Source organism: Bos indicus, chromosome 10 (assembly GCF_029378745.1).
Source record: "Bos indicus isolate NIAB-ARS_2022 breed Sahiwal x Tharparkar chromosome 10, NIAB-ARS_B.indTharparkar_mat_pri_1.0, whole genome shotgun sequence".
Classification (NCBI taxonomy): Eukaryota; Metazoa; Chordata; class Mammalia; order Artiodactyla; family Bovidae; genus Bos; species Bos indicus.
This window is the reverse complement of record NC_091769.1, coordinates 86,748,594-86,767,135: the sequence shown is the minus strand read 5'-3', so window position 1 is coordinate 86,767,135 and position 18,542 is coordinate 86,748,594. Positions and strand designations below refer to the sequence as shown.

Sequence of the window (18,542 nt, the reverse complement as noted above, 5' to 3'; positions counted from 1 at the left end):
GGTAAGCGTGTACATATACAGGCTTATTCACGTGCATGGATATGCGGGTGAGACTGTGAATGAAACTAAGACTGATTTCTGTAATCTGAAGCTCCTCTGAGGACACTCCTGTTTTCCTGAGTTGAATACAACAGGAACGATGACCTGACCTTAACACACTCTTCAGTGGGTCAACTCACATTAGCAACACCCTACACCCGAGGGTCTCTTACCGAGCTAGTCCTTCTTCATAGAGATAGATGACAAGAGGGTCATAGGAAGTCACGAGCACATAGAGGCGCACATCAAATTTGAAATCTAGAAAAAAAAACAGGGTGCAAAGGGAAAAACTAAGCTCTTGGTTTTGTTACAGAACTGAACAGGACAACTGTAACAGAGAAATGTGAAAGAAAAAACAGTCCTCTCCCCCAGGAAACAAACACTGTGCACACACCTTACCTTTGAGGATAAATAATGATTATACCACATAAACATATATAGTTTCCATACATATCTGTTACTATTATAACAAGAGAACACACTGTTTTTTATCATCTCAAAATCATCTTCAAAGTAATCCCATGAGGTAGGTAAGAAACCAGCTTCATCTCTGGAGTCACAGTTGCCAAGCATTTCACACTAGCTTAATAAACACTTACTAGAGAAGACTATAAAAATGTTAAAAAAAAAAAAATTTGGTGAGATCTAGCCCAATCCAGTCAAAGGCTTAATCACAACTCACCATCTATGAGCAGGGGGTTGTTAATATAACGGGAGACCAGGATGTTCTCTTCCAGGGAAATCTGGTTTGGCTGTTGAGCAAAGAGAAAACTGAAAGGTCAAAATGCAAAGGAAACCTAGCTTACTGTAAAGAAGCTAAGTTCTTAACCTTTGAGAAATGATAATATGGAAAACTAAAACTTTAAGAAAAGTTTTCCTCTAAGCTACCCATACATTAGTTGGCCATATAATATACCACTTCCATAAACATTGTGAGAATCCAGTTATTGGGGCGGGGGGGGGGGGGGGTGGCGCGGGGAGGGATTTACACAGCACCTCTCCCATAATAAACAGAATCTAAACAGCTCTAAAGATTTTTATACATGATATTAAATACTTAAATACCAAGAAAATAAAAGTTACTTAAAAAAAATAAATAAAAACTTGCATTCTCCCAATGTAAATAAAGCACATTGGATATTTTAAAATACCACCATTATTCTTACAGGAAGGCTTTCATCAAGTTACTCAGAAATTTACAGATCTTTCTACAAAGGATTCTGGCATTTTCCCCGTGAAATGGGATGGATGTTTCATTGATTCACTTAATAGTGCTTACTGTGCCACTGTAAGTAAAGATTGAACTAGATCTCTTAAAGATTTTTTTCAATGAAAAAGAATTGCCTATACAATAAATAATGATGAGTATTGATGGGTGCTGCATAAGGCACTGGGGATACAGTGATGAAGTAAACAGATGAGATCCCTGCCCTCACGGAGCCCAAGCTCTACTCCCAAAGAGTCTGATGACTGGGGAGAGGGAGAGCAAAATACAGAATTTAAAAGAACACAAAGCAGCATGTCTACAGGTGTGAGATGTGAGGTTGCCCAGTGGAAATGCAGACCTGCCAGGAGGACCAGTCAGGGAAGGCTGGTTCAGGATGAGTAGGTTCAGAAGGGAGTGTTGAAAGCTAGCAAGCACACGGTGGAAAGGAAAGGAGGCCGGTGTGTAAAGACAAAGCCCAGGTAGAAAGGAGAGTGGGCAGATTCAGTGACCTAGGGCTAAAAGATTCAATTGGGAAATAATGAAAAATATGGTTAGATAATTAGAAAGGAAGACCCCACTGGCAAAGGGATTTAAACCCCTGGTAAGAGGAATTTAGATTGAACATAGTGGGAAACAGGAAATTACTGTAGATTCTTGATTAAAGATCTGGAACAGAACAACTCCAAGTGAGATGAAGACAGAAAAAATCAGCTGTCAGTCACCACAATCCGTACGGGACAAAAGGACTCGAAAAGGAAAGCGTCTCTGATGATAATTGTGAAAATAACAACTATAGTAGCAGCAACAGACACACTATTAACATTAGCAGGAAAAAAAATTACAAGCGTACCGAACGTCTGCTATGTGCTAACATTGCTCTTATCCTTCACAAGTATTATTTCATTTAATCATCATCTAACACCCACATGGTAGGTCTAACACCATCCAAATATTATGGATGAGGAGCGAGTCAGAGAGGGTTAGGAAACTGCTCAAAGTCACACAGCTAAGAAGTGATAGAGCACCATTTGAACCCAGTCTGCCTCAGAAACTCAGTTCTTAAGCACTATTTTCAACTTTTCTCCCAAGTTCTGACCTAAAATAACTGTCCCCCCAATTCAAAAGTTGTCTTTATAAAAATGTATTTGTTATCCTAAGTACTACAGTTTTGTTTTTTTTTTAAAAGGATAATTTTGTGACCCCGGGGTGAAGATGATAAGATTTCCCTCTCATTTCCCACTGCTGCCATCTCACTCAGAACACAACTTCACAAGCCATTTCTATGCATCATACGGACACTACAACATCACTACTGATTCATGCTTTGGCTCTGGTCACCCACACCATTTCCTGATCAGTTTCTCACGCAGACTATCTCTATTTTGAGTCAGCTTAGGGTGTAAGAACTGATGCAATCACAGTACAAAGCAGCAAGCTACAGGCTGTGTTCCAAACCTAAAAGTAAACAATTGCAGCTCTTTTTCTACTAAGTAACACCTACAGGCTACAATGGATACTTGACCACCCAATCTCACCACCCAGCTTTCCTAGGAACCAGAGAGGACACTGGTAATGGTCTTCACTCTATGACACTCTAGCTAACGTCCACGCTCATTTCCTCTCTTTCCTTCCTCATTATATACATTTGTCCTTTGAGTTATGCAGAACATAACCTCTTACACTGTTCAGATAACTTGTTCAATGGTCTATACCTCTCATTTCTGTCTGCATGAGGAATTAAACTGTAAGTTCACACAAGAATGGTTTTGAATACAGTTTTTTTTTTTTTTTTTTGTATACTATAATATACAGATAAGCAACTAATGAAATCTCTAACATCTTCAAGCCTTTTTCATATTTTCATCCAAATATCTTCTTGATATTTTCATCCATCCCCAATTAACTCATTTTAAATGATGTAAATTCTAAGCTCAAATTGCCCTCCTAAGTATGCTAAAGCAAGAATCTGAATTGTCGGGAAACACATCCATTTTTCTAATTTGACTTTAAAGCTCATGGTATCTGTTAAGTTATTGTAAGATAGAACGGTACAGCGGTCAAGAGGGTATGCTCTGGAACCAGGCAGGCCTGAGTTAAAATCTTCACTTACTAAGGAAGGAATAGTAACGACCTTTTAGGATTCTCATAAAAAAGACTAAGTGAGATTGTATTTGGGAGGTACAGTGGTAGGCACATAGTAAATGCTCAAGGAATATCAGTTATTATTAGTACTGCAAACTCAACAGTATCTGTGTAGTTCCATTTACTGAGTACCACAATCCAATAGCATGCCTCATAGCATGCCATATACCACTCATATGATTCAGTGCACTCAGTTATAATGAAGAGACGTAAGAATTAGGAGACAATCCCTATTCCCACAATAAAGAGTCATAAGAATTAGGAGATGATCCTACTCCTCAGGCAGGCTGGCACCTGGCAGGCAGCAGGGACGTCCTAAATATCTGTTGAACAGTGAGACCTATGAGCGTATGGAGAGCGTATGAGCAGACAGAAACAAGAGAGCTGTGGAGAATTATATTCACAAACAGAGGGGTGAACAGTGACCTAAATACTCTTCTAACCATAACTCTCCTGATACTTCAAAATTTCAGAGAAGATATGCGTATCGTATTTACCAAGGATAATGTGTGAGACAAGGATGACTAAACTTGATTTCCATAATCAAATCCATACCTTAATCGGAAAACACCAGATCTTTTCCCTCCTTGATTTGAATATACTAAATTGGGAAAATATGGCATTTAGTCACGGTTACTGAAGGAGCTGGAGCAAACTCGACTCTGCTCCTTTATGCTGTGTTTCCAGAGTTAAAGAGCCCAGCACAGAGACCAGCCAAGATGCTCCCACCTGTAGGAGCTCACACTCCTCTCTCTTCAGTGTTACGTGCAAGGAATGCTTTTCCTATCCTTTGTCCTATTCTCGTAATGGCAAAAGTGGCTATTTGCAGATATTTTCCAAAAGGTTATGACTATTATGGGGAACTTTTAATGAGAGGCCCTTCTTGCTCCAGTGGGAAGACAGGGGAAGGTGTTTTTACTTGGCCCTCACACCTAACTCTGCCCTACCCTGCACGCCTCACCCACTCACACTAGTGGGGCTCACAGACCCTCCAGCAGAGCCCTCCCTCTCCATTCCCCTCGAGTCTAAAAGGAAAGCAGGCAGCAGCCTTGGAAAGAGTTACTTCATCTAGTTGGCTAATGGGTCACATATTCCATGGGAAAGGATCCAGGTATGGAACAGAGGAGATGGTGAGGCCGTGTGTGTGTGTGTGTGTGTGTGTGTGTGTGCGTGTGTGTAGGGAGGGAGAGGAGCGTATTAACTGTATGGTTTGTAGGTCTGGGTAAGATGTGATAAAATTCCAGATCTGGAGAAAAATTGGGAATATTTTCCCATTACATCCACATGCTGCCAGCTCCCCTGGTGCTTGCTGGCATCTCCCCAGGCTTCTGTCTGGCACCTCCACCAAAGACCTCAAAGAATCAGACTCATTCCAAAGCTTCACTGAGGGAGAGGGGGCAGGCAAAGGGTCCCGCCAAGTACTTTGATCTCTGCAGGGGGTCTCCAGGGAGTTAGTCCAGGCAGAGGTGGGAGGCAGGAGGAGAGTCTGCCAAACGCGCCTTCTCTAAAGACTTGTCACCCCCTTTATGAGACAGGGAAGAGTCAGGGCACGGGGTTCTCAGCCCCACCAAGGAAAGTTTAACTTTTCTATTCTTTATGATGTTGATTTTAAAATAACAAATCACTAGGGCAAAAGAGCATTCCAAGAGAAAAACGTCCCAGATGAGCTGGGAATAGATCCTATTCTTTTTGACTCATGTCTAAGAAAATAAAAAGCTAACTTGTACCACAGTTGACTTTCAATAGCAATTCCATTTGGCAGCTCAAACCCAAACCCAAACGAGGGCCGTCTATGAGATTCAAACAACACTGGAGCTCCTGGCGCGGAGCTGGAGGAAAAGCTGTTGGACAGGAGCCGTCACACCAAGGTCAGAACAGAAACAAGAAAAGAGAGCTCTGCGGCATATGACCAGGGCCTTCTGTCCACAAAAGACCCGGGGCAGAAGCCCTCCGGAGTGACCCAAGGGCAAGGAGCAGGCCTTGTAGCCTGGGCCTGGGGCTGCACAGTTACTGCATCAGAACCACATCCGGTATTTCTCCAGCATAAAAGGTCTGGCTATCAGTGTTTACTGTACAGTTTTTAGTCCAGACTGAATTTGAGGATTTTCCCATGTGAAAGACCCCTCAGAAAATCAGTTTCTGCACATATAGAAAGTAGCTCAGATCGTGTGCAGAGAAAGAGAATTGGGAAACTTGAGACGGTGTACCAACTGCACACACAACATCCATCTCCAGCTCTCCTCCCTTCCAGGGTCCCACTCGAAGGACAGAGAAGATATTTTTAAAAGAATGAAATGATAAATAACAAAGCTAGAAACAGTTAAAGGAACCAACAAAAGACCAAAGGTTTAAGGAAATCCTGAAAGACGGAAAGCAGATGGGAACAGGTTGAGAAAACAGCAGAGGAAGACCCAGCCCCACATATCACAGAGGGGAGAGTGATCTTCCCAAGAAGGCATCTGAGATGTTCCAAGCTGGCAGTGAACACGCATATGGAGAGCAGGAGGGAGCCAAGGGACAAGAATAGGATAATTAATTAACAAATGGTGTTTAAAACACTGCGGCCAACAGGCCTTCAACAGCCACAGCTTAGCCCTCAGAATGAAACCTAACGGGAGGACGTCTGTGTGCGTGGGCGCAGGGATCTGACAGAGGAGGGGAACTCTGCAACCCCGTGGCAGACACAAAAGGGAAAACAGGGGAAGGGCAGCGCCGCCCCAGAGGGAAATCGCCAAACTCCTCTGTTATAGCCTTGCGTTCCGGGAAACAAACTCACCCAGAAGGGCAATGCAGATAGTGGAGTGCAGGGAACCCGACCAATTTTTGTGAAAACCTTATAAATCCTAAGTGTACTTACTCAAACCTACCTCCCCAAGTTCCCTGAAACTAGTATGAACAAAGGAAAAGAAAGCAACAATCAAAGTTAACCCATGATTCATATGCCTTAAACTCGTGACTCGTATGCCTTAAGCCTAGGTAGTTAACCGTGGACAATTATCAATAGGCCTGTGGTCATACCCCAATAAGCATAATAGAATTTATGATTCTATTCGGTTACACAGATAATTAGGGTATTTGTTTAGGCGAGGGAGAGTCTAGGTAGGAGCCCTGGGGCTCTTCCATCCAGGGGGTCTGGTTTTCCAGTTGGTATGTCATTTCCATAGATACTGGGCATAGAGCTCAAAGTCCACAGTCCAGCCCAAGATGGAGTCCTGCTTTCAAGATGGAGCCTGTTCTGTCTGTTTCCTCCTTTACTTCCTTTAAATCCACAATCAGACCAGTCCTGTTTTGGCAAGGGAGAGGGAAGAGGCAACGATCCTCACCCACAGCAACCTACGGTGCAGACTGACAGTCAACAGGCCTTGCCCTTGCCACAAAGCTCAGTCCGCCCTCCTGTCCAGGGAATCAGTCCTATACAATGGCAGGGGGAACCCAGGCCGGCCGTCAATTTCAATCAGTCTACTCTTCCGTTCATTAGTATGACTCAACACTGAAGGTCACTAAAATTGAGAGAACACAATTTCAAGAGAAAAAAAAAAAGGGCCCAAGAAAAGTCATGGAACAAAAGAGAACTTTAAAAAGCTTTCAATCCGTATGGTCAGAAAGACCAGCTGGCAAACTGCATCTATTAAGCAATAACAAGATGTTATCCAGAAAAAAAAAAAAAAAGGCAAATCGGAAAATAAGAGTTTTTGTACATTATGAGAGCCAATATAGAAATACAGTAGATGGAATGAATGATAAAATGGATCGCACTCAAACTGGTGATCCAGAAGATAATGATGGGAAAAGACAGAGAGTTTAAAATGGAAAAAAGTTGACATGAAGATCCAAAATGCTTCAAAAAGGAGTTTCAGAAGGAGAACAAGACAAAAATGAATGATTTTCCCTGAAATAAAGAAAAATCACTAGTTTCTAAACTGAAAGGGCTGACCAAATGTGCAGAAGGAAGTATGAACAAAGACCCAGACAGAAATATTGATTAAATTCCAGAATTCCCATCTGTAAAATTTCCGTAAGTTTAAATTTTTTACTCAACTTATAAAGCAGAGAAACTGAATCACAGTTATTGAAGAGAATGTAAACATGATAAACCTTTAAAATATAAAAACAATAAAAAAGTAATTGAACTTAGAGATGGAATGTGGAAGGGAGGATAGGAGGCGATATGCGTGCAGTGAATATCAAACTGAGAATTAAGAAACAAAATGTAAAGTTGAGAAAAGATAAAACACAAATCAACTGTACTGAGTTACTAACTACTGTTAAAAGTCTAATGAGTGAGACTGGGGTTAAGACTTTATTTACTCTGTATATCTGTCCAACTGAAAAACAACTTTTAATGAGGATCTGGCAAAGAATCAAGATACTGATGACTTCTGAAAAAAGAAGCGGATGAGGAGGAAGAAGGGGGGCTGGCAGGAGCAACAAGGATGCCATGCCGAATTAAATTAAGGTTAATTTGCTTGATGATCTTGAGGGTAGGAACCCACAGTTCTCCCCACGATAGAAATTAAATGTACGTGCTACCAGCTAATGCTTAGTGTGGAGGAATTTGCAAGACAGAATGCTGAAAGCAGAAAAAGTACTTCTTTTCTGTTGACAGTAAAGGCTGCCCTCCCCCCAAATTCAATCAAGTGACATTAGCTGTAGAGTAACTGCTGGCACGGGAGGAGGTTACTGCCAGTAAGGTGAACAGTAGACTCATGCCCTCCCTCAAAGTACACTTCTGAACGCACACTCAGCTAACACAAAGGGAAGAACAAACAGAGTCAAGTGTGCCCCCATTACAAACTCACGTTGTTGATCAGGTAGACGCCCCGCCCCCTGGAAGAGGCCACTGGTTTTACGATCCAAGGTCCCCGGTCCTTTGAATATGAATCTGCTCAAAATATTGGAAGACAAAAAAAAAGTGGGGGGAGAAAGAAAGGACATGAGTTTATTATCTCAAATTTCAACATGGTTATCTACTCAGGTACCCAAAGAATTTTCCAAATTTCCAAGTGAAGGACAGCAGCTAAAATAACCTGTATTTTTGGACTAGCCTTAAAAATGAGAAGATAGAGAGAGAAGGGAAAGAGATAAGGAGAAAAAAGGAGACAGCAAAATTACATAATGTATTTCTTCCATCATTTCCCTTCTTGAATGAGAAGATGAAGACAAAATAAGGCACATATTCAGATGTTAGTCTATTACTGTCACAAACCACCTTCAAGAATCTTGCAGGCCATGCAATCTATTACAACTACTCAATTCTGTCACTGTAGCTCAAAAGCCACCAGAAAGAATATGTAAACAAAGGGGCATGGCTGGGTCCCCCAAAACTTTATGGATGGACACCAAATTTCCTATGATTTCCACATGCCACAAAATTTTATTCATCTTTGATTTGTTTTTCCCCAACCATTTAAAAATGTAAAAACCATTTTTTTAGTTCATGGGACCAGATTTGACACAAAAGCTGGAGTTTCCAGACACCTGTTCTACATAATGAAATACTAAGCAGACACACAAATGAGAATGTTATTAATGAGAGGCAATGAGCTCAAAGACAGGCTGCTGAGTGAAAAGAAGTCAAGTGCAAGGCACTGGTTATCATACACTCCATCTGGTCACAAACACACTCAAGTCATGTGCTAGTAAGCACTCAGAATATCTTTAGAAGGATATGTATAAATACTATACTGATAACTTCTGGGGAGAACTAGATGACTGAGAAAGAGAGGAGGAAAAAGGCTTTTCACTGATTATCGTTTTGTACTTCTCTTGTGCCATGACTATATTACCTTTCAAAAAATATAATTTATGTAATTTTAGAGTCTTGTAATGGATGGCATATTTACAGTTATAAGACAAATTAACCTTTATTAATCTCTATAAAGTGAAGCCACTGAATATATGTATATGTATCCCCAAATTTTGCCATTATCCCCAAATTCTGAGATTACAATAGATTGAAAACAAAAGGAACTATTAAAAGAAAACAAAAAGATTTTTTAAACTTCATTCATTCAGTACTTCTAAGTACCCAACACATGTCAAGCAGTTCTCGAGTGTGTGGAATGCAGATAGTCTTCACCTTCACAGAGATTAGCCCAGCAGAAAGCCAGACACTAAGCAAGAAATCAGACATTCACAAAGAGGAAGGAGGGGAACACAGGAATGCCACAGAAAATGACCACACCTCACTGGAGACAGAACCCTCTGGGAACAAATGAATGAAGAAAAAGCTTGTTTTCAGAACAGGGAAAATCTAGCTAAATGCAACTTCTGCCATCTAACACTTTTAACAAACCTTACTTTGTGGATGGGCCTTATCAGAAGTTGCTGCTTCTATTGGTGCTTCACTTTTATCATATTCTCAAAATCTTAAATACCAAAAATTTGTCCTTTATGCTAGGTGTTTCTCCTTGATTTGTTGTATTTCAGAACAAGGACTGATTTCTTTCACAGGTTGCAAAAATGTGCATCAGAAGCAGAGGCAGGGCAAAGAGCTGGGCAGTCTGTCAGGACGAAATATACTAGACCAGGGGCCTGCAATTCTTTCCAGTGCCTTCTAGCTCCTAGGGTGGCAGCATGCTCGGTCTAATGGAAAAAGCACTGAACCAGGAGTAGGAAGATCTGAGCTCTAATTATCCAGTCTCATCTTTAAAATGCAGGCTTTAAATTCAAATTATGAGATCTCTCATAATCCTACTATTAGGATTCTATAAGTTTACTGATTGCTATGAAATCCAGTCATCTGCAATTAACTGGCTGACATCAAAGTTTTGCCCATTCCTTTGAATTATTTCTGCCTCTCTTACATCTAAAGATAGCCAGAGCACACAATTCTGGCCCGTGAGGAGTAACCAGGAATCTGCTGGGCTGTAGGGTAAGGTCTCTGCCTTTCTGATATTGGCGCCACCCTGTCTGCCTTGCTGTTTCCTTCTTCCTGTTTAGAAAAGTTGTCCACTCGGGGGATGAGGCTGCAGCTGGCAAGATTTTTGGTTAGAATGTTTGGTGTCACAGACCTCCAACTGTACCACACACCATTACACTAGCAGCAGTGGCACTGGGAATCTAGCAAGATCTGGTCCGTATATTCCAAGCCTCACATTCTAATTACTGGAAACAGTTTGGCAATATCCAGGCTTTTTCATCTTCTGAGGCAGTGTTTGGTCTGTGGGCTTGGGCTCTGCAAAGATGCATTTCAGGTTTTCCCTTATAAGAACAGAAAGCTACAAATTCATGAGACCCGCCTTGACTGGTATCTCTAGCATCTTCAGGCAGCCCTCATGTTCCTCACCAGTTCTCTTCCAAAGGCCCATTGCAGGCTATTCACACGTCTTTCTGCCCCTCAAACACCCAAACCCATCCCTAGGCCCCTCATTCCTGGTATGTGTCCTCATCGCCCTCCTCACCAAGAAGGCTGGTGATTTGTAACATAAACCCACTCACCTGCTTCCCTCCCATTGAAAAGTGCTATCTCGATGACCACTTAGCTTCCTTCCTTCCACCTTTTAGGGGAGAGACTCACCCTTCTACTCGCGCTCTTGATCAAACTCTCTCCTGTCTCGTCTGGGATCTCATTCCTTTGCTCGTATCTTCAACCTCTCTCTCCCCTCTGATTTCTCTGTGGTTCTTCCTCTCTCTCTTTTTCTCGTCCATGGTAATCATATCCACCTCCACATCTACAACTTCAAGAATCTATATCCCTGGCAAAAATTCAAAACTCCCCTTACAACTGCCTGTAAAACATCACCACGTGGAAGCCGGCAGGCACCTCAAACCCACACCAGGTCCAAACGTGACACTCCTCTTGCCCTTCTAGAATGCAGAACCCATTAGAATTTGAAGAATATTACGCAGTAGCAATTCCACTGAAAAACAGGTCAGGCTTGAACAGATGGGGCACTCTAACTCTATCCAACCTTCTGAATGAGCATTCAGCCCTCAAACCGGCCTCCAAAGGGTGGGGAAGAACCACAGAATAGGAACTAGTGGAGAGGGAGAAGGGAATTTTCAACTTAATATCCCTTTAGTGTTTAATACAGAATTATTCTAGACTTTGATTTCTCATTAGGGATTCAACAGCAGGAGGTGTTCACTGTCAGGAACCCTTTTACATTGCTGACATGGTAGCTGAGGCATTTTTAGGCTATCATGTTGGCTTCCTACATAATTTTTTTACTTTTTTTATGTAACAATGCATCTCAACATAACTTGAAATAGGAAATATTATTGAACATGTGTTATGTACCTATCAGGCCCCACTCCAAGTGCTTTCCATGTATCAAGCTACTTTAACATCCCAGCACTATAACATTCATACAGGTAACAGTCCCACTGAACAGAGGAGAAAGGTAAGACACAGGAGGTTCTGGTATCGTGGCTAAAACCCCTAACAAAAATCCCTAACTGCAAATGTTCAGCTCTGAGTACACTGTTGCTCTGAAGTTACCTTAATTCATGTACTGAATTCTCTGTTCTGACCCATTCCAAAGCCTGCTGTGGACCAACACTGAGCCACTAGTCCCAGCACGGGCAACAGGTGCTGTCAGAGGAACGGCCTCTCCGAGGTGAAGGAGGAGGCCTGTGACCACCCCTGACGCGAGTCCCAGAGGATGAACACCCCACTGGGCGACCAGACCAGACTCAAAGTCCAACAGGCTAACAGAATCAAAGCCAGGAAGTCTAGAGCAAACTTTCTCTTCCTCTTTCCATGCTTCCTCATAATAGAGGAAGAGTCTCTCTCTCAGACTTAGTGAGAAGAAAACTATCCGTCTATCCTGTGTCAAATCTGATCTCCCTCACAGAAGTGGCTTCTCTCAAGGGAGGTATTGAGAGATGGTCATTGTGTGCACACGCCCAGTGTCTTTAGCCACAAGGCACAGTGGTGAGGAGCTTGGCTTCTGGAACCAAACAGCTGTATAATCTACAGAAAGATACTTAACCTCTCTGTACCTTAGTCCTCTCACCTACAAAGCTGGGAGTAGTAACAGTTCCTACCTCAGAGTAAGGCACCACTTAGAAGAGGGCTTAACAGAAGGAAAATGTTCATCAGCTATTATCACTGCTTCTACTTCAGTTCAGCTCATTCGCTCAGTCGTGTCTGACTCTTTGTGACCCCATGGACTGCGGCACGCCAGGCCTCCCTGTCCATCACCAACTCCCAGAGTCTATTCAAACTCATGTCCCTTGAGTCAGTGATGCCACCCAGCCATCTCATCCTCTGTCGTCCCCTTCTCCTCCCACCTTCAATCTTTCCCAGCACAGGGTCTTTTCAAATGAGTCAGCTCTTCGCTTCTATTTAGACTCTCCCAAAAGACCTGCCTCACTCCTTCTCTGTACTTATGCCTCTTCTGTGCACTAAGCCTGTGCAGAGACAGGCTCTGCACACCAAGGAGCAAAACCTGAAATAGCCTGTCCCCTCTGTCTGGACATAAAGAGGTCTAAGTTCACTTTAAGGCAAAAGAAACAATGACACCTGTATGCAGGCCACACATTCCTATCTAGCTTAACCAGCAAGACAGCAGACATCCGCATTGCTATCTCACTCCCATGAATATATTTCAATTAGTCTAAACTCCAAGGAAACAGGGTGACAAACTGGCACCTCTAAACCCTATCACTAAAAGATGCGTGATACTTGTACCCCCGAAGAACATAAGTCACACATGTCCAAAAGTTGAGGTGACAAACATTCCTTAAATGACAAGAGGAAGAGAGATACCAAAAAGGGTGCCTCTGTGGTTCATACGCAGAAGTACATTCTTCCTTACATGGGCACTAACTCACCAGTGAAGAAGGACTTTCCATGCTAGACAGGAGCACATTTATATGACACCCCAGTGTGTCCTTACATACCTGACACTGACAAGCTTACTAAGAATAAACACACACAGACATACTCAGCATAAAACAGTGTTAAAGTTATCTCTGCACCTGTTTTACTCAAGAAACAACTTTTTAAGCATTTGAAAAGCCCTTGGGAGTAAATAACTCTGCTCCAAGTTCAGTTGCTGGGAATGGGGATGAGGGATGGGGCACCAGGAGTCAAGCACTTACTACAGAATTCCGCATACTCAGCTGGCAGCAGGAAGGTCTGGGGGAGGATGTGAAAAGCCTTGAATCCATGTGTATGCTGCATTCGAATGATGTTTTTGTACAGTCGGTCCTTCCGGGTTAGTTCATATGACCTAAGTTTCATAAAAGCATTGCCGTTTCAGTAAACTATGACTCAGAGGTTTTCCTATGTTAAAGAGTTCCCAGTTTATGAGCAGTTACTGAGGACAGTCTTATACCCCAATCTATCACTTTGTCAAGGAAATGATCACCTTAAAACCAGGGCAATCACTGCTACCGATCAGGGACTGGAATCTGGCAAACTACAAAGATGGGCTTCAGTTAGCCATGACCGCACTCATGAGTCTCTGGTTTGTTGCACTATTTAAAGACCATCCAAGAATCTTTGCTGTAACCATTAAAAACACATTCCATCTGTTGCTCAGTTCAAAATTTTCACTTTGATTTCTTAAAATCAAAGGTTTCTTTGCAAGATCTAGGTATCACCAACACTTCTTCCTTACCCACTGTCCTCCTTGGATCTAGAGCAGAGGTCCTCAAATTTGAGTGTGCATAAGAATCACTCATAAAGTTCCTTAAAAATGAATGTTCCGAGATCACATCTCCCAAAATTGGGGGATGAAGTCTAGGATTCTGCATTTAAACATGCACTCCAGGTGATTTTGCTACAGATGGTCCAAAAAACTGATTTGGTCTAAATCAGTGATTTCTGAACTTGACTGAGATATGGATCACTCACTGCTTTTAAAATATATAACTTTCTAGGAATATATTTACCTAGAAAGATTAAGCACCTGGAAGGTGCTTTTTAAATATACACCTTCTCTGGAAATGGTGATTCCTTGAATCTGCAATTAAGACCTGTGACTGTAATGTACCCCCAGTGACGCTTATCATTAAGCAATTAGAAACAATAAACCAGAGGATAAGAAAAACAACACATTCTCGTACAGCTACCCAGTATTAGTGGTCTCCAAACATTTTTGCTTGGTACTCCTGATACAAATTTTGGGAAACCACATATCTTTTTAGTTGACATGTAAGATTTTTCATCATAAACTTAAATTGTTCCAAAGGATCTAACGAATGGCAAATATAGTTTTAAAATAAAACTATAACAGTATTCTTTTAAGTATATTCAAGGGAACCTCAATAACAATAGGATTCATTAGCCACTGTGCATTTTCTAAGTATTATAAAAGAAAGGCTCTCCTCATCAGTAAATATTTCACTTTTTTAAAATATTACATTTTTTACTGAAATTAACATATAAACAGGAAAATAAACAAGTCACAAATGCAGAGCATTAAACTTCAGTCTGTGTGACCACCACTGAGCACAGAACATTCCCAGCACCCCAAAAGCCACCCTCATACTCCCACCCAGACATGACTCCCCACTTTTGTCCTTCCGTTTACTTCTTCCATTACATTTCCCACAAACAGCTTAGCCTACCATAACAGATTCAATACTTGTGTCTTTTACATTATATTATACCTTTTCTATAAGAAAAATGTGCATACAAATTGTATTTAATACTTTTTAATTTCCTGTGATCATAAGGCTGTGTCTGTTATCCATACATTGACCTATCATTACAGGAACACAGTACACAATTCATCAAAACACCATAAAGACTATAACTTTTGATTATAATATATATCAAACAAAAATCAATTTCTCCATTTTGATAATTACACTATGGTTATAACTGATGTTAACAAAAGGAAAACCAGGTAAAGAAAACAAAGGAATTCTGTATTATTTCTGCAACTTTTCTAAAAGTCTACAATTATTTAGAATAAAAAGTTACATTAAAAGAGCGCACAATAATATTGGAAACATTTTAAGTGTTTGCATTCTTCTTGTACATGAGTCAGCTGAGCTCCTACAATTCAAACAGGAGTCAAGAAAACAGGTTAGAATTTATGAATACTGAGTTCAAATTGAGATGGAATTCCTATATACCTACAGCGTATTTCAAAAGCTATTGAAATAAATAATATATTACTAACAGGCATTAGGAATGCAGTCTCTACTGTGGGCTATTTTAAGACTGTTTAAATATTTCTTTAAAATAGCTGCATCTGATTTACTTCAACTACCCAGTCACCCATTTAGAAAACCAGTCACATCTTCCAGACATTAAGGAAGAAACTAAGGTTTAAACTATTTTCTGCCCATGAAGCTCAAATATAAAATAAAACTGGAACCTGTTGAAAAGATTTAAAATACACATTTATCTAAGATGATGAAGAAATTATTTGATGTTGGAGACAGCATAAGCTGGGTATTTATACACATTAACTAAATATGAGACAGTAGAACTGAATAATCAAGAAGAAAACTTCATTTCATAAAAATGAGGAGTAAAATACATGAAGTGATTGAAAAGAAAACTTCTTGAGTGAGTAACTGGGGCATAAGTCCTGGAAATAAAATATAACATAACCACTGAGCAATTAACACAATTTTTATTAGATCTGCATCTCTTCATTAGATAGATGAGATTACCTGCCCTCTTCCCCAGCAGGCCATGTATCTCTCTGTCGTTGAATATTACTCACTGCTAGAATAAAGCAGGGGATTCAGCATCAATTCTATTCCTGTTTCCTCTTTCACAGATGTAAACACTGAGAAACAGAATAGCTAACACTTATATACAGTGTTTACTATGAGGCAGGCATGTGACGTTCTAAGCACTTCAGATCTTGATATCTAAAATCCTCACTATAGTCCTACAAAGTGTGTGTTATTAGTATCTTCTTTTTACAAATGAGGAAGCTGAAGCTCAGAAAGCTCACCTGCCCAAGATCAGTCAGCAGAGCTGAGATCGGGGCCCAGGTACCCTGGCTACAGAGCTCCTGCTTCTAGCTACCAAGCAGGATTGCCTCTCGAGGCTGACATTAACCTAATTGACTGGAAGAAGTTTAATACAGCAATGATCCTCAATTCTTTGAACTATTTACTAATTATAAGTCAAAAGCCAAAAGACGACCTATCATTAAAATTTATATTTAATGATTTATCAGCTGACAACTTGATCATGTCCTTCTTTAACTCTGTTAAAAAGCAAAGAAATGGAAATCACTAACAGGCTAAAAGATTCATTATACTATTATCTGGAGTAAACATCAATTTTTTTCATTCCATGTTTGGAACCCTGGAAAGTTTTACATCTCTGCATAATATACATATTAAGAATCTAGGTGGGCTATTCTTTTATAAAGGGGAAAAACAGTAAATGAAAAAGGAGGTGAGAGGTGAGACTCTAGCCACGTTGAGGGGCTCACATGCAGCTCGATTTGAGGAAAGAGAATCTATGGGATTTGCAATCCAGAGTAGTGTATTTTAAAACCATCCATCCTACAGAGCCCTCACAAAGTCTTCAACTACATCCAAGAAGGTGAACACCTCAGTTTGATTTATACACAGCTGCCCTATATCACAGACTTCCTTTTTTTTAAAAGATGTTAATTAGCTCTGCTGGCTACATGCCTCGATGTCAGGTACCTTTAAATGGAGCAAAGTAGCTGCAAGAGCATTACCTGGGAAAGTGATTAACCTTTTGTGCTTCAGAGAGGGTACGAAGTAAGAAGGGCTTCAGGTGGGATCCTGTCCACATTAGGTTATAGTCAGTGCTGCTCGGATGAACCTAAGGCAGATAAAAAGACAAGATAAGAACCACCAGAGACAGCCCCTGGAAGAAAAATGGAAGAAAAAGCCATAGAGATTATTCACCCACAGAGCACTCATGGGGGTGGGCCCATTAGGATCTGAGCCTAGTAAGACAAAAAAGCTGAGTGTAAGAACACGGGCATAAGCAAGTTTAAAGAACTGTGAGAGTTGGGCAAGTACTACCTACAAAGAGTAGAATTAACTCTTTTATAGAAGTCCATGATACCTCTTAATATTATTACATATCAAAGTAAGAGATGAGGACTCCCTTATCAGACTGTCCTTGCAGATGCTGAGTATAAAGTGATATCAGATCTAAAACCTTATACCAACTCAGAATTCATTCATTCACTAGAACTCATTTGTTCATTCATTCAACAATTATGTATCCTCTGCCTCTGATGTAGCAGGTACCACTTTAAACCCTGTAGATAAAAGATCAACAAAGACAGGATATAAACTGGTATCAGAACTTCCTCAAAATGTCTACTTCACATCTCAATGTAAGATAAGAAGTGAACAACTAGACTTTTATCAATTGTCTCAAAATATCTACAATGAAAGTCTGTCCAGCATTTTTACCTGTCCCTATTGATACCAACATCCCCATTTTCCCAATTTTCTTTTAAAGGATCTGCCAATCGCCCACCCCTCCTTTCCCCCAAGGAGTGGACCCTTGACTCAAGCTAGTCCAATCATTCCATCTCCAGAATACAGCTCTTGAGTGGAGAAAGGCATAAGGACAATGAATAGAGTCAATTAATTCCACAGCAGCAAAGGTGGTCCTGAAGACTTCTGTTGCCAGATCCCTAGGGCTATTGCAGTCTCCCTTTCAAAGGCCTGCTTTTTCAGCTGTTCCTCTGATTCTGCTAGCCACTTTATGCACATCTTTACTACAAATTCCTTTTCCTTTTTGGTTTAAGTTAGGCAGAGTCTGTTTCTGTTGCTTATAATCAAAGAGCTCTAACTGAGTATTAGACAATTCCTTATGGACATCTCTGCCTCTAGCCCATGCCTAAAAACATAGCAAGGAAAAAAATTAAAAAAAAAAAAAAAAAAACAAACCCACACAATCTTGTGGAAATGTTTTCCATGTATTTCATGGTAAAGCCACTCAGAAAGTCAATGCAAATTCTGCATCATCTCTAAGTAGGGGTCCCATGTACTTTCTAGAGCTAGCCTTGTTAGATCATAGTCAGTTAGGTAGCTGGGACTTTCAGCTTTTGAGCAAATCAGGTAAGGTAATGAAAATGAGCTTACTTCATGAAATCCATGGGCTGTCAGAATGCTGCGTACCAGGCGACTGTCTGTTCGTACAATCTTGTAAGACAAGTGATAACGTTCTAAAGAAAAACAGAATCAAGTTCAATAACAGGAAAGTTAACTGTGGAGAAAGGCATAAAAGAGA

General features: G+C 40.8%; 1 protein-coding gene across 12 annotated transcripts in view; it reads right to left on the bottom strand.

Moving 5' to 3' along the window:
* Positions 1-18,542, bottom strand: part of TTLL5 (tubulin tyrosine ligase like 5) — a 317,814-nt gene that overhangs the window by 277,875 nt on the left and 21,397 nt on the right. For all 12 annotated transcript variants that reach the window (XM_019969275.2, XM_019969274.2, XM_019969282.2 and 9 more), the window contains exons 4-9: positions 18,395-18,477; positions 17,005-17,111; positions 13,439-13,569; positions 8,188-8,270; positions 722-791; positions 213-297 (exon numbers count right to left, since the gene is read on the bottom strand). In XM_019969275.2, the coding sequence (XP_019824834.2) occupies positions 213-297; positions 722-791; positions 8,188-8,270; positions 13,439-13,569; positions 17,005-17,111; positions 18,395-18,477 (559 nt within the window). The remainder of the gene's footprint in view (positions 1-212; positions 298-721; positions 792-8,187; positions 8,271-13,438; positions 13,570-17,004; positions 17,112-18,394; positions 18,478-18,542) is intronic.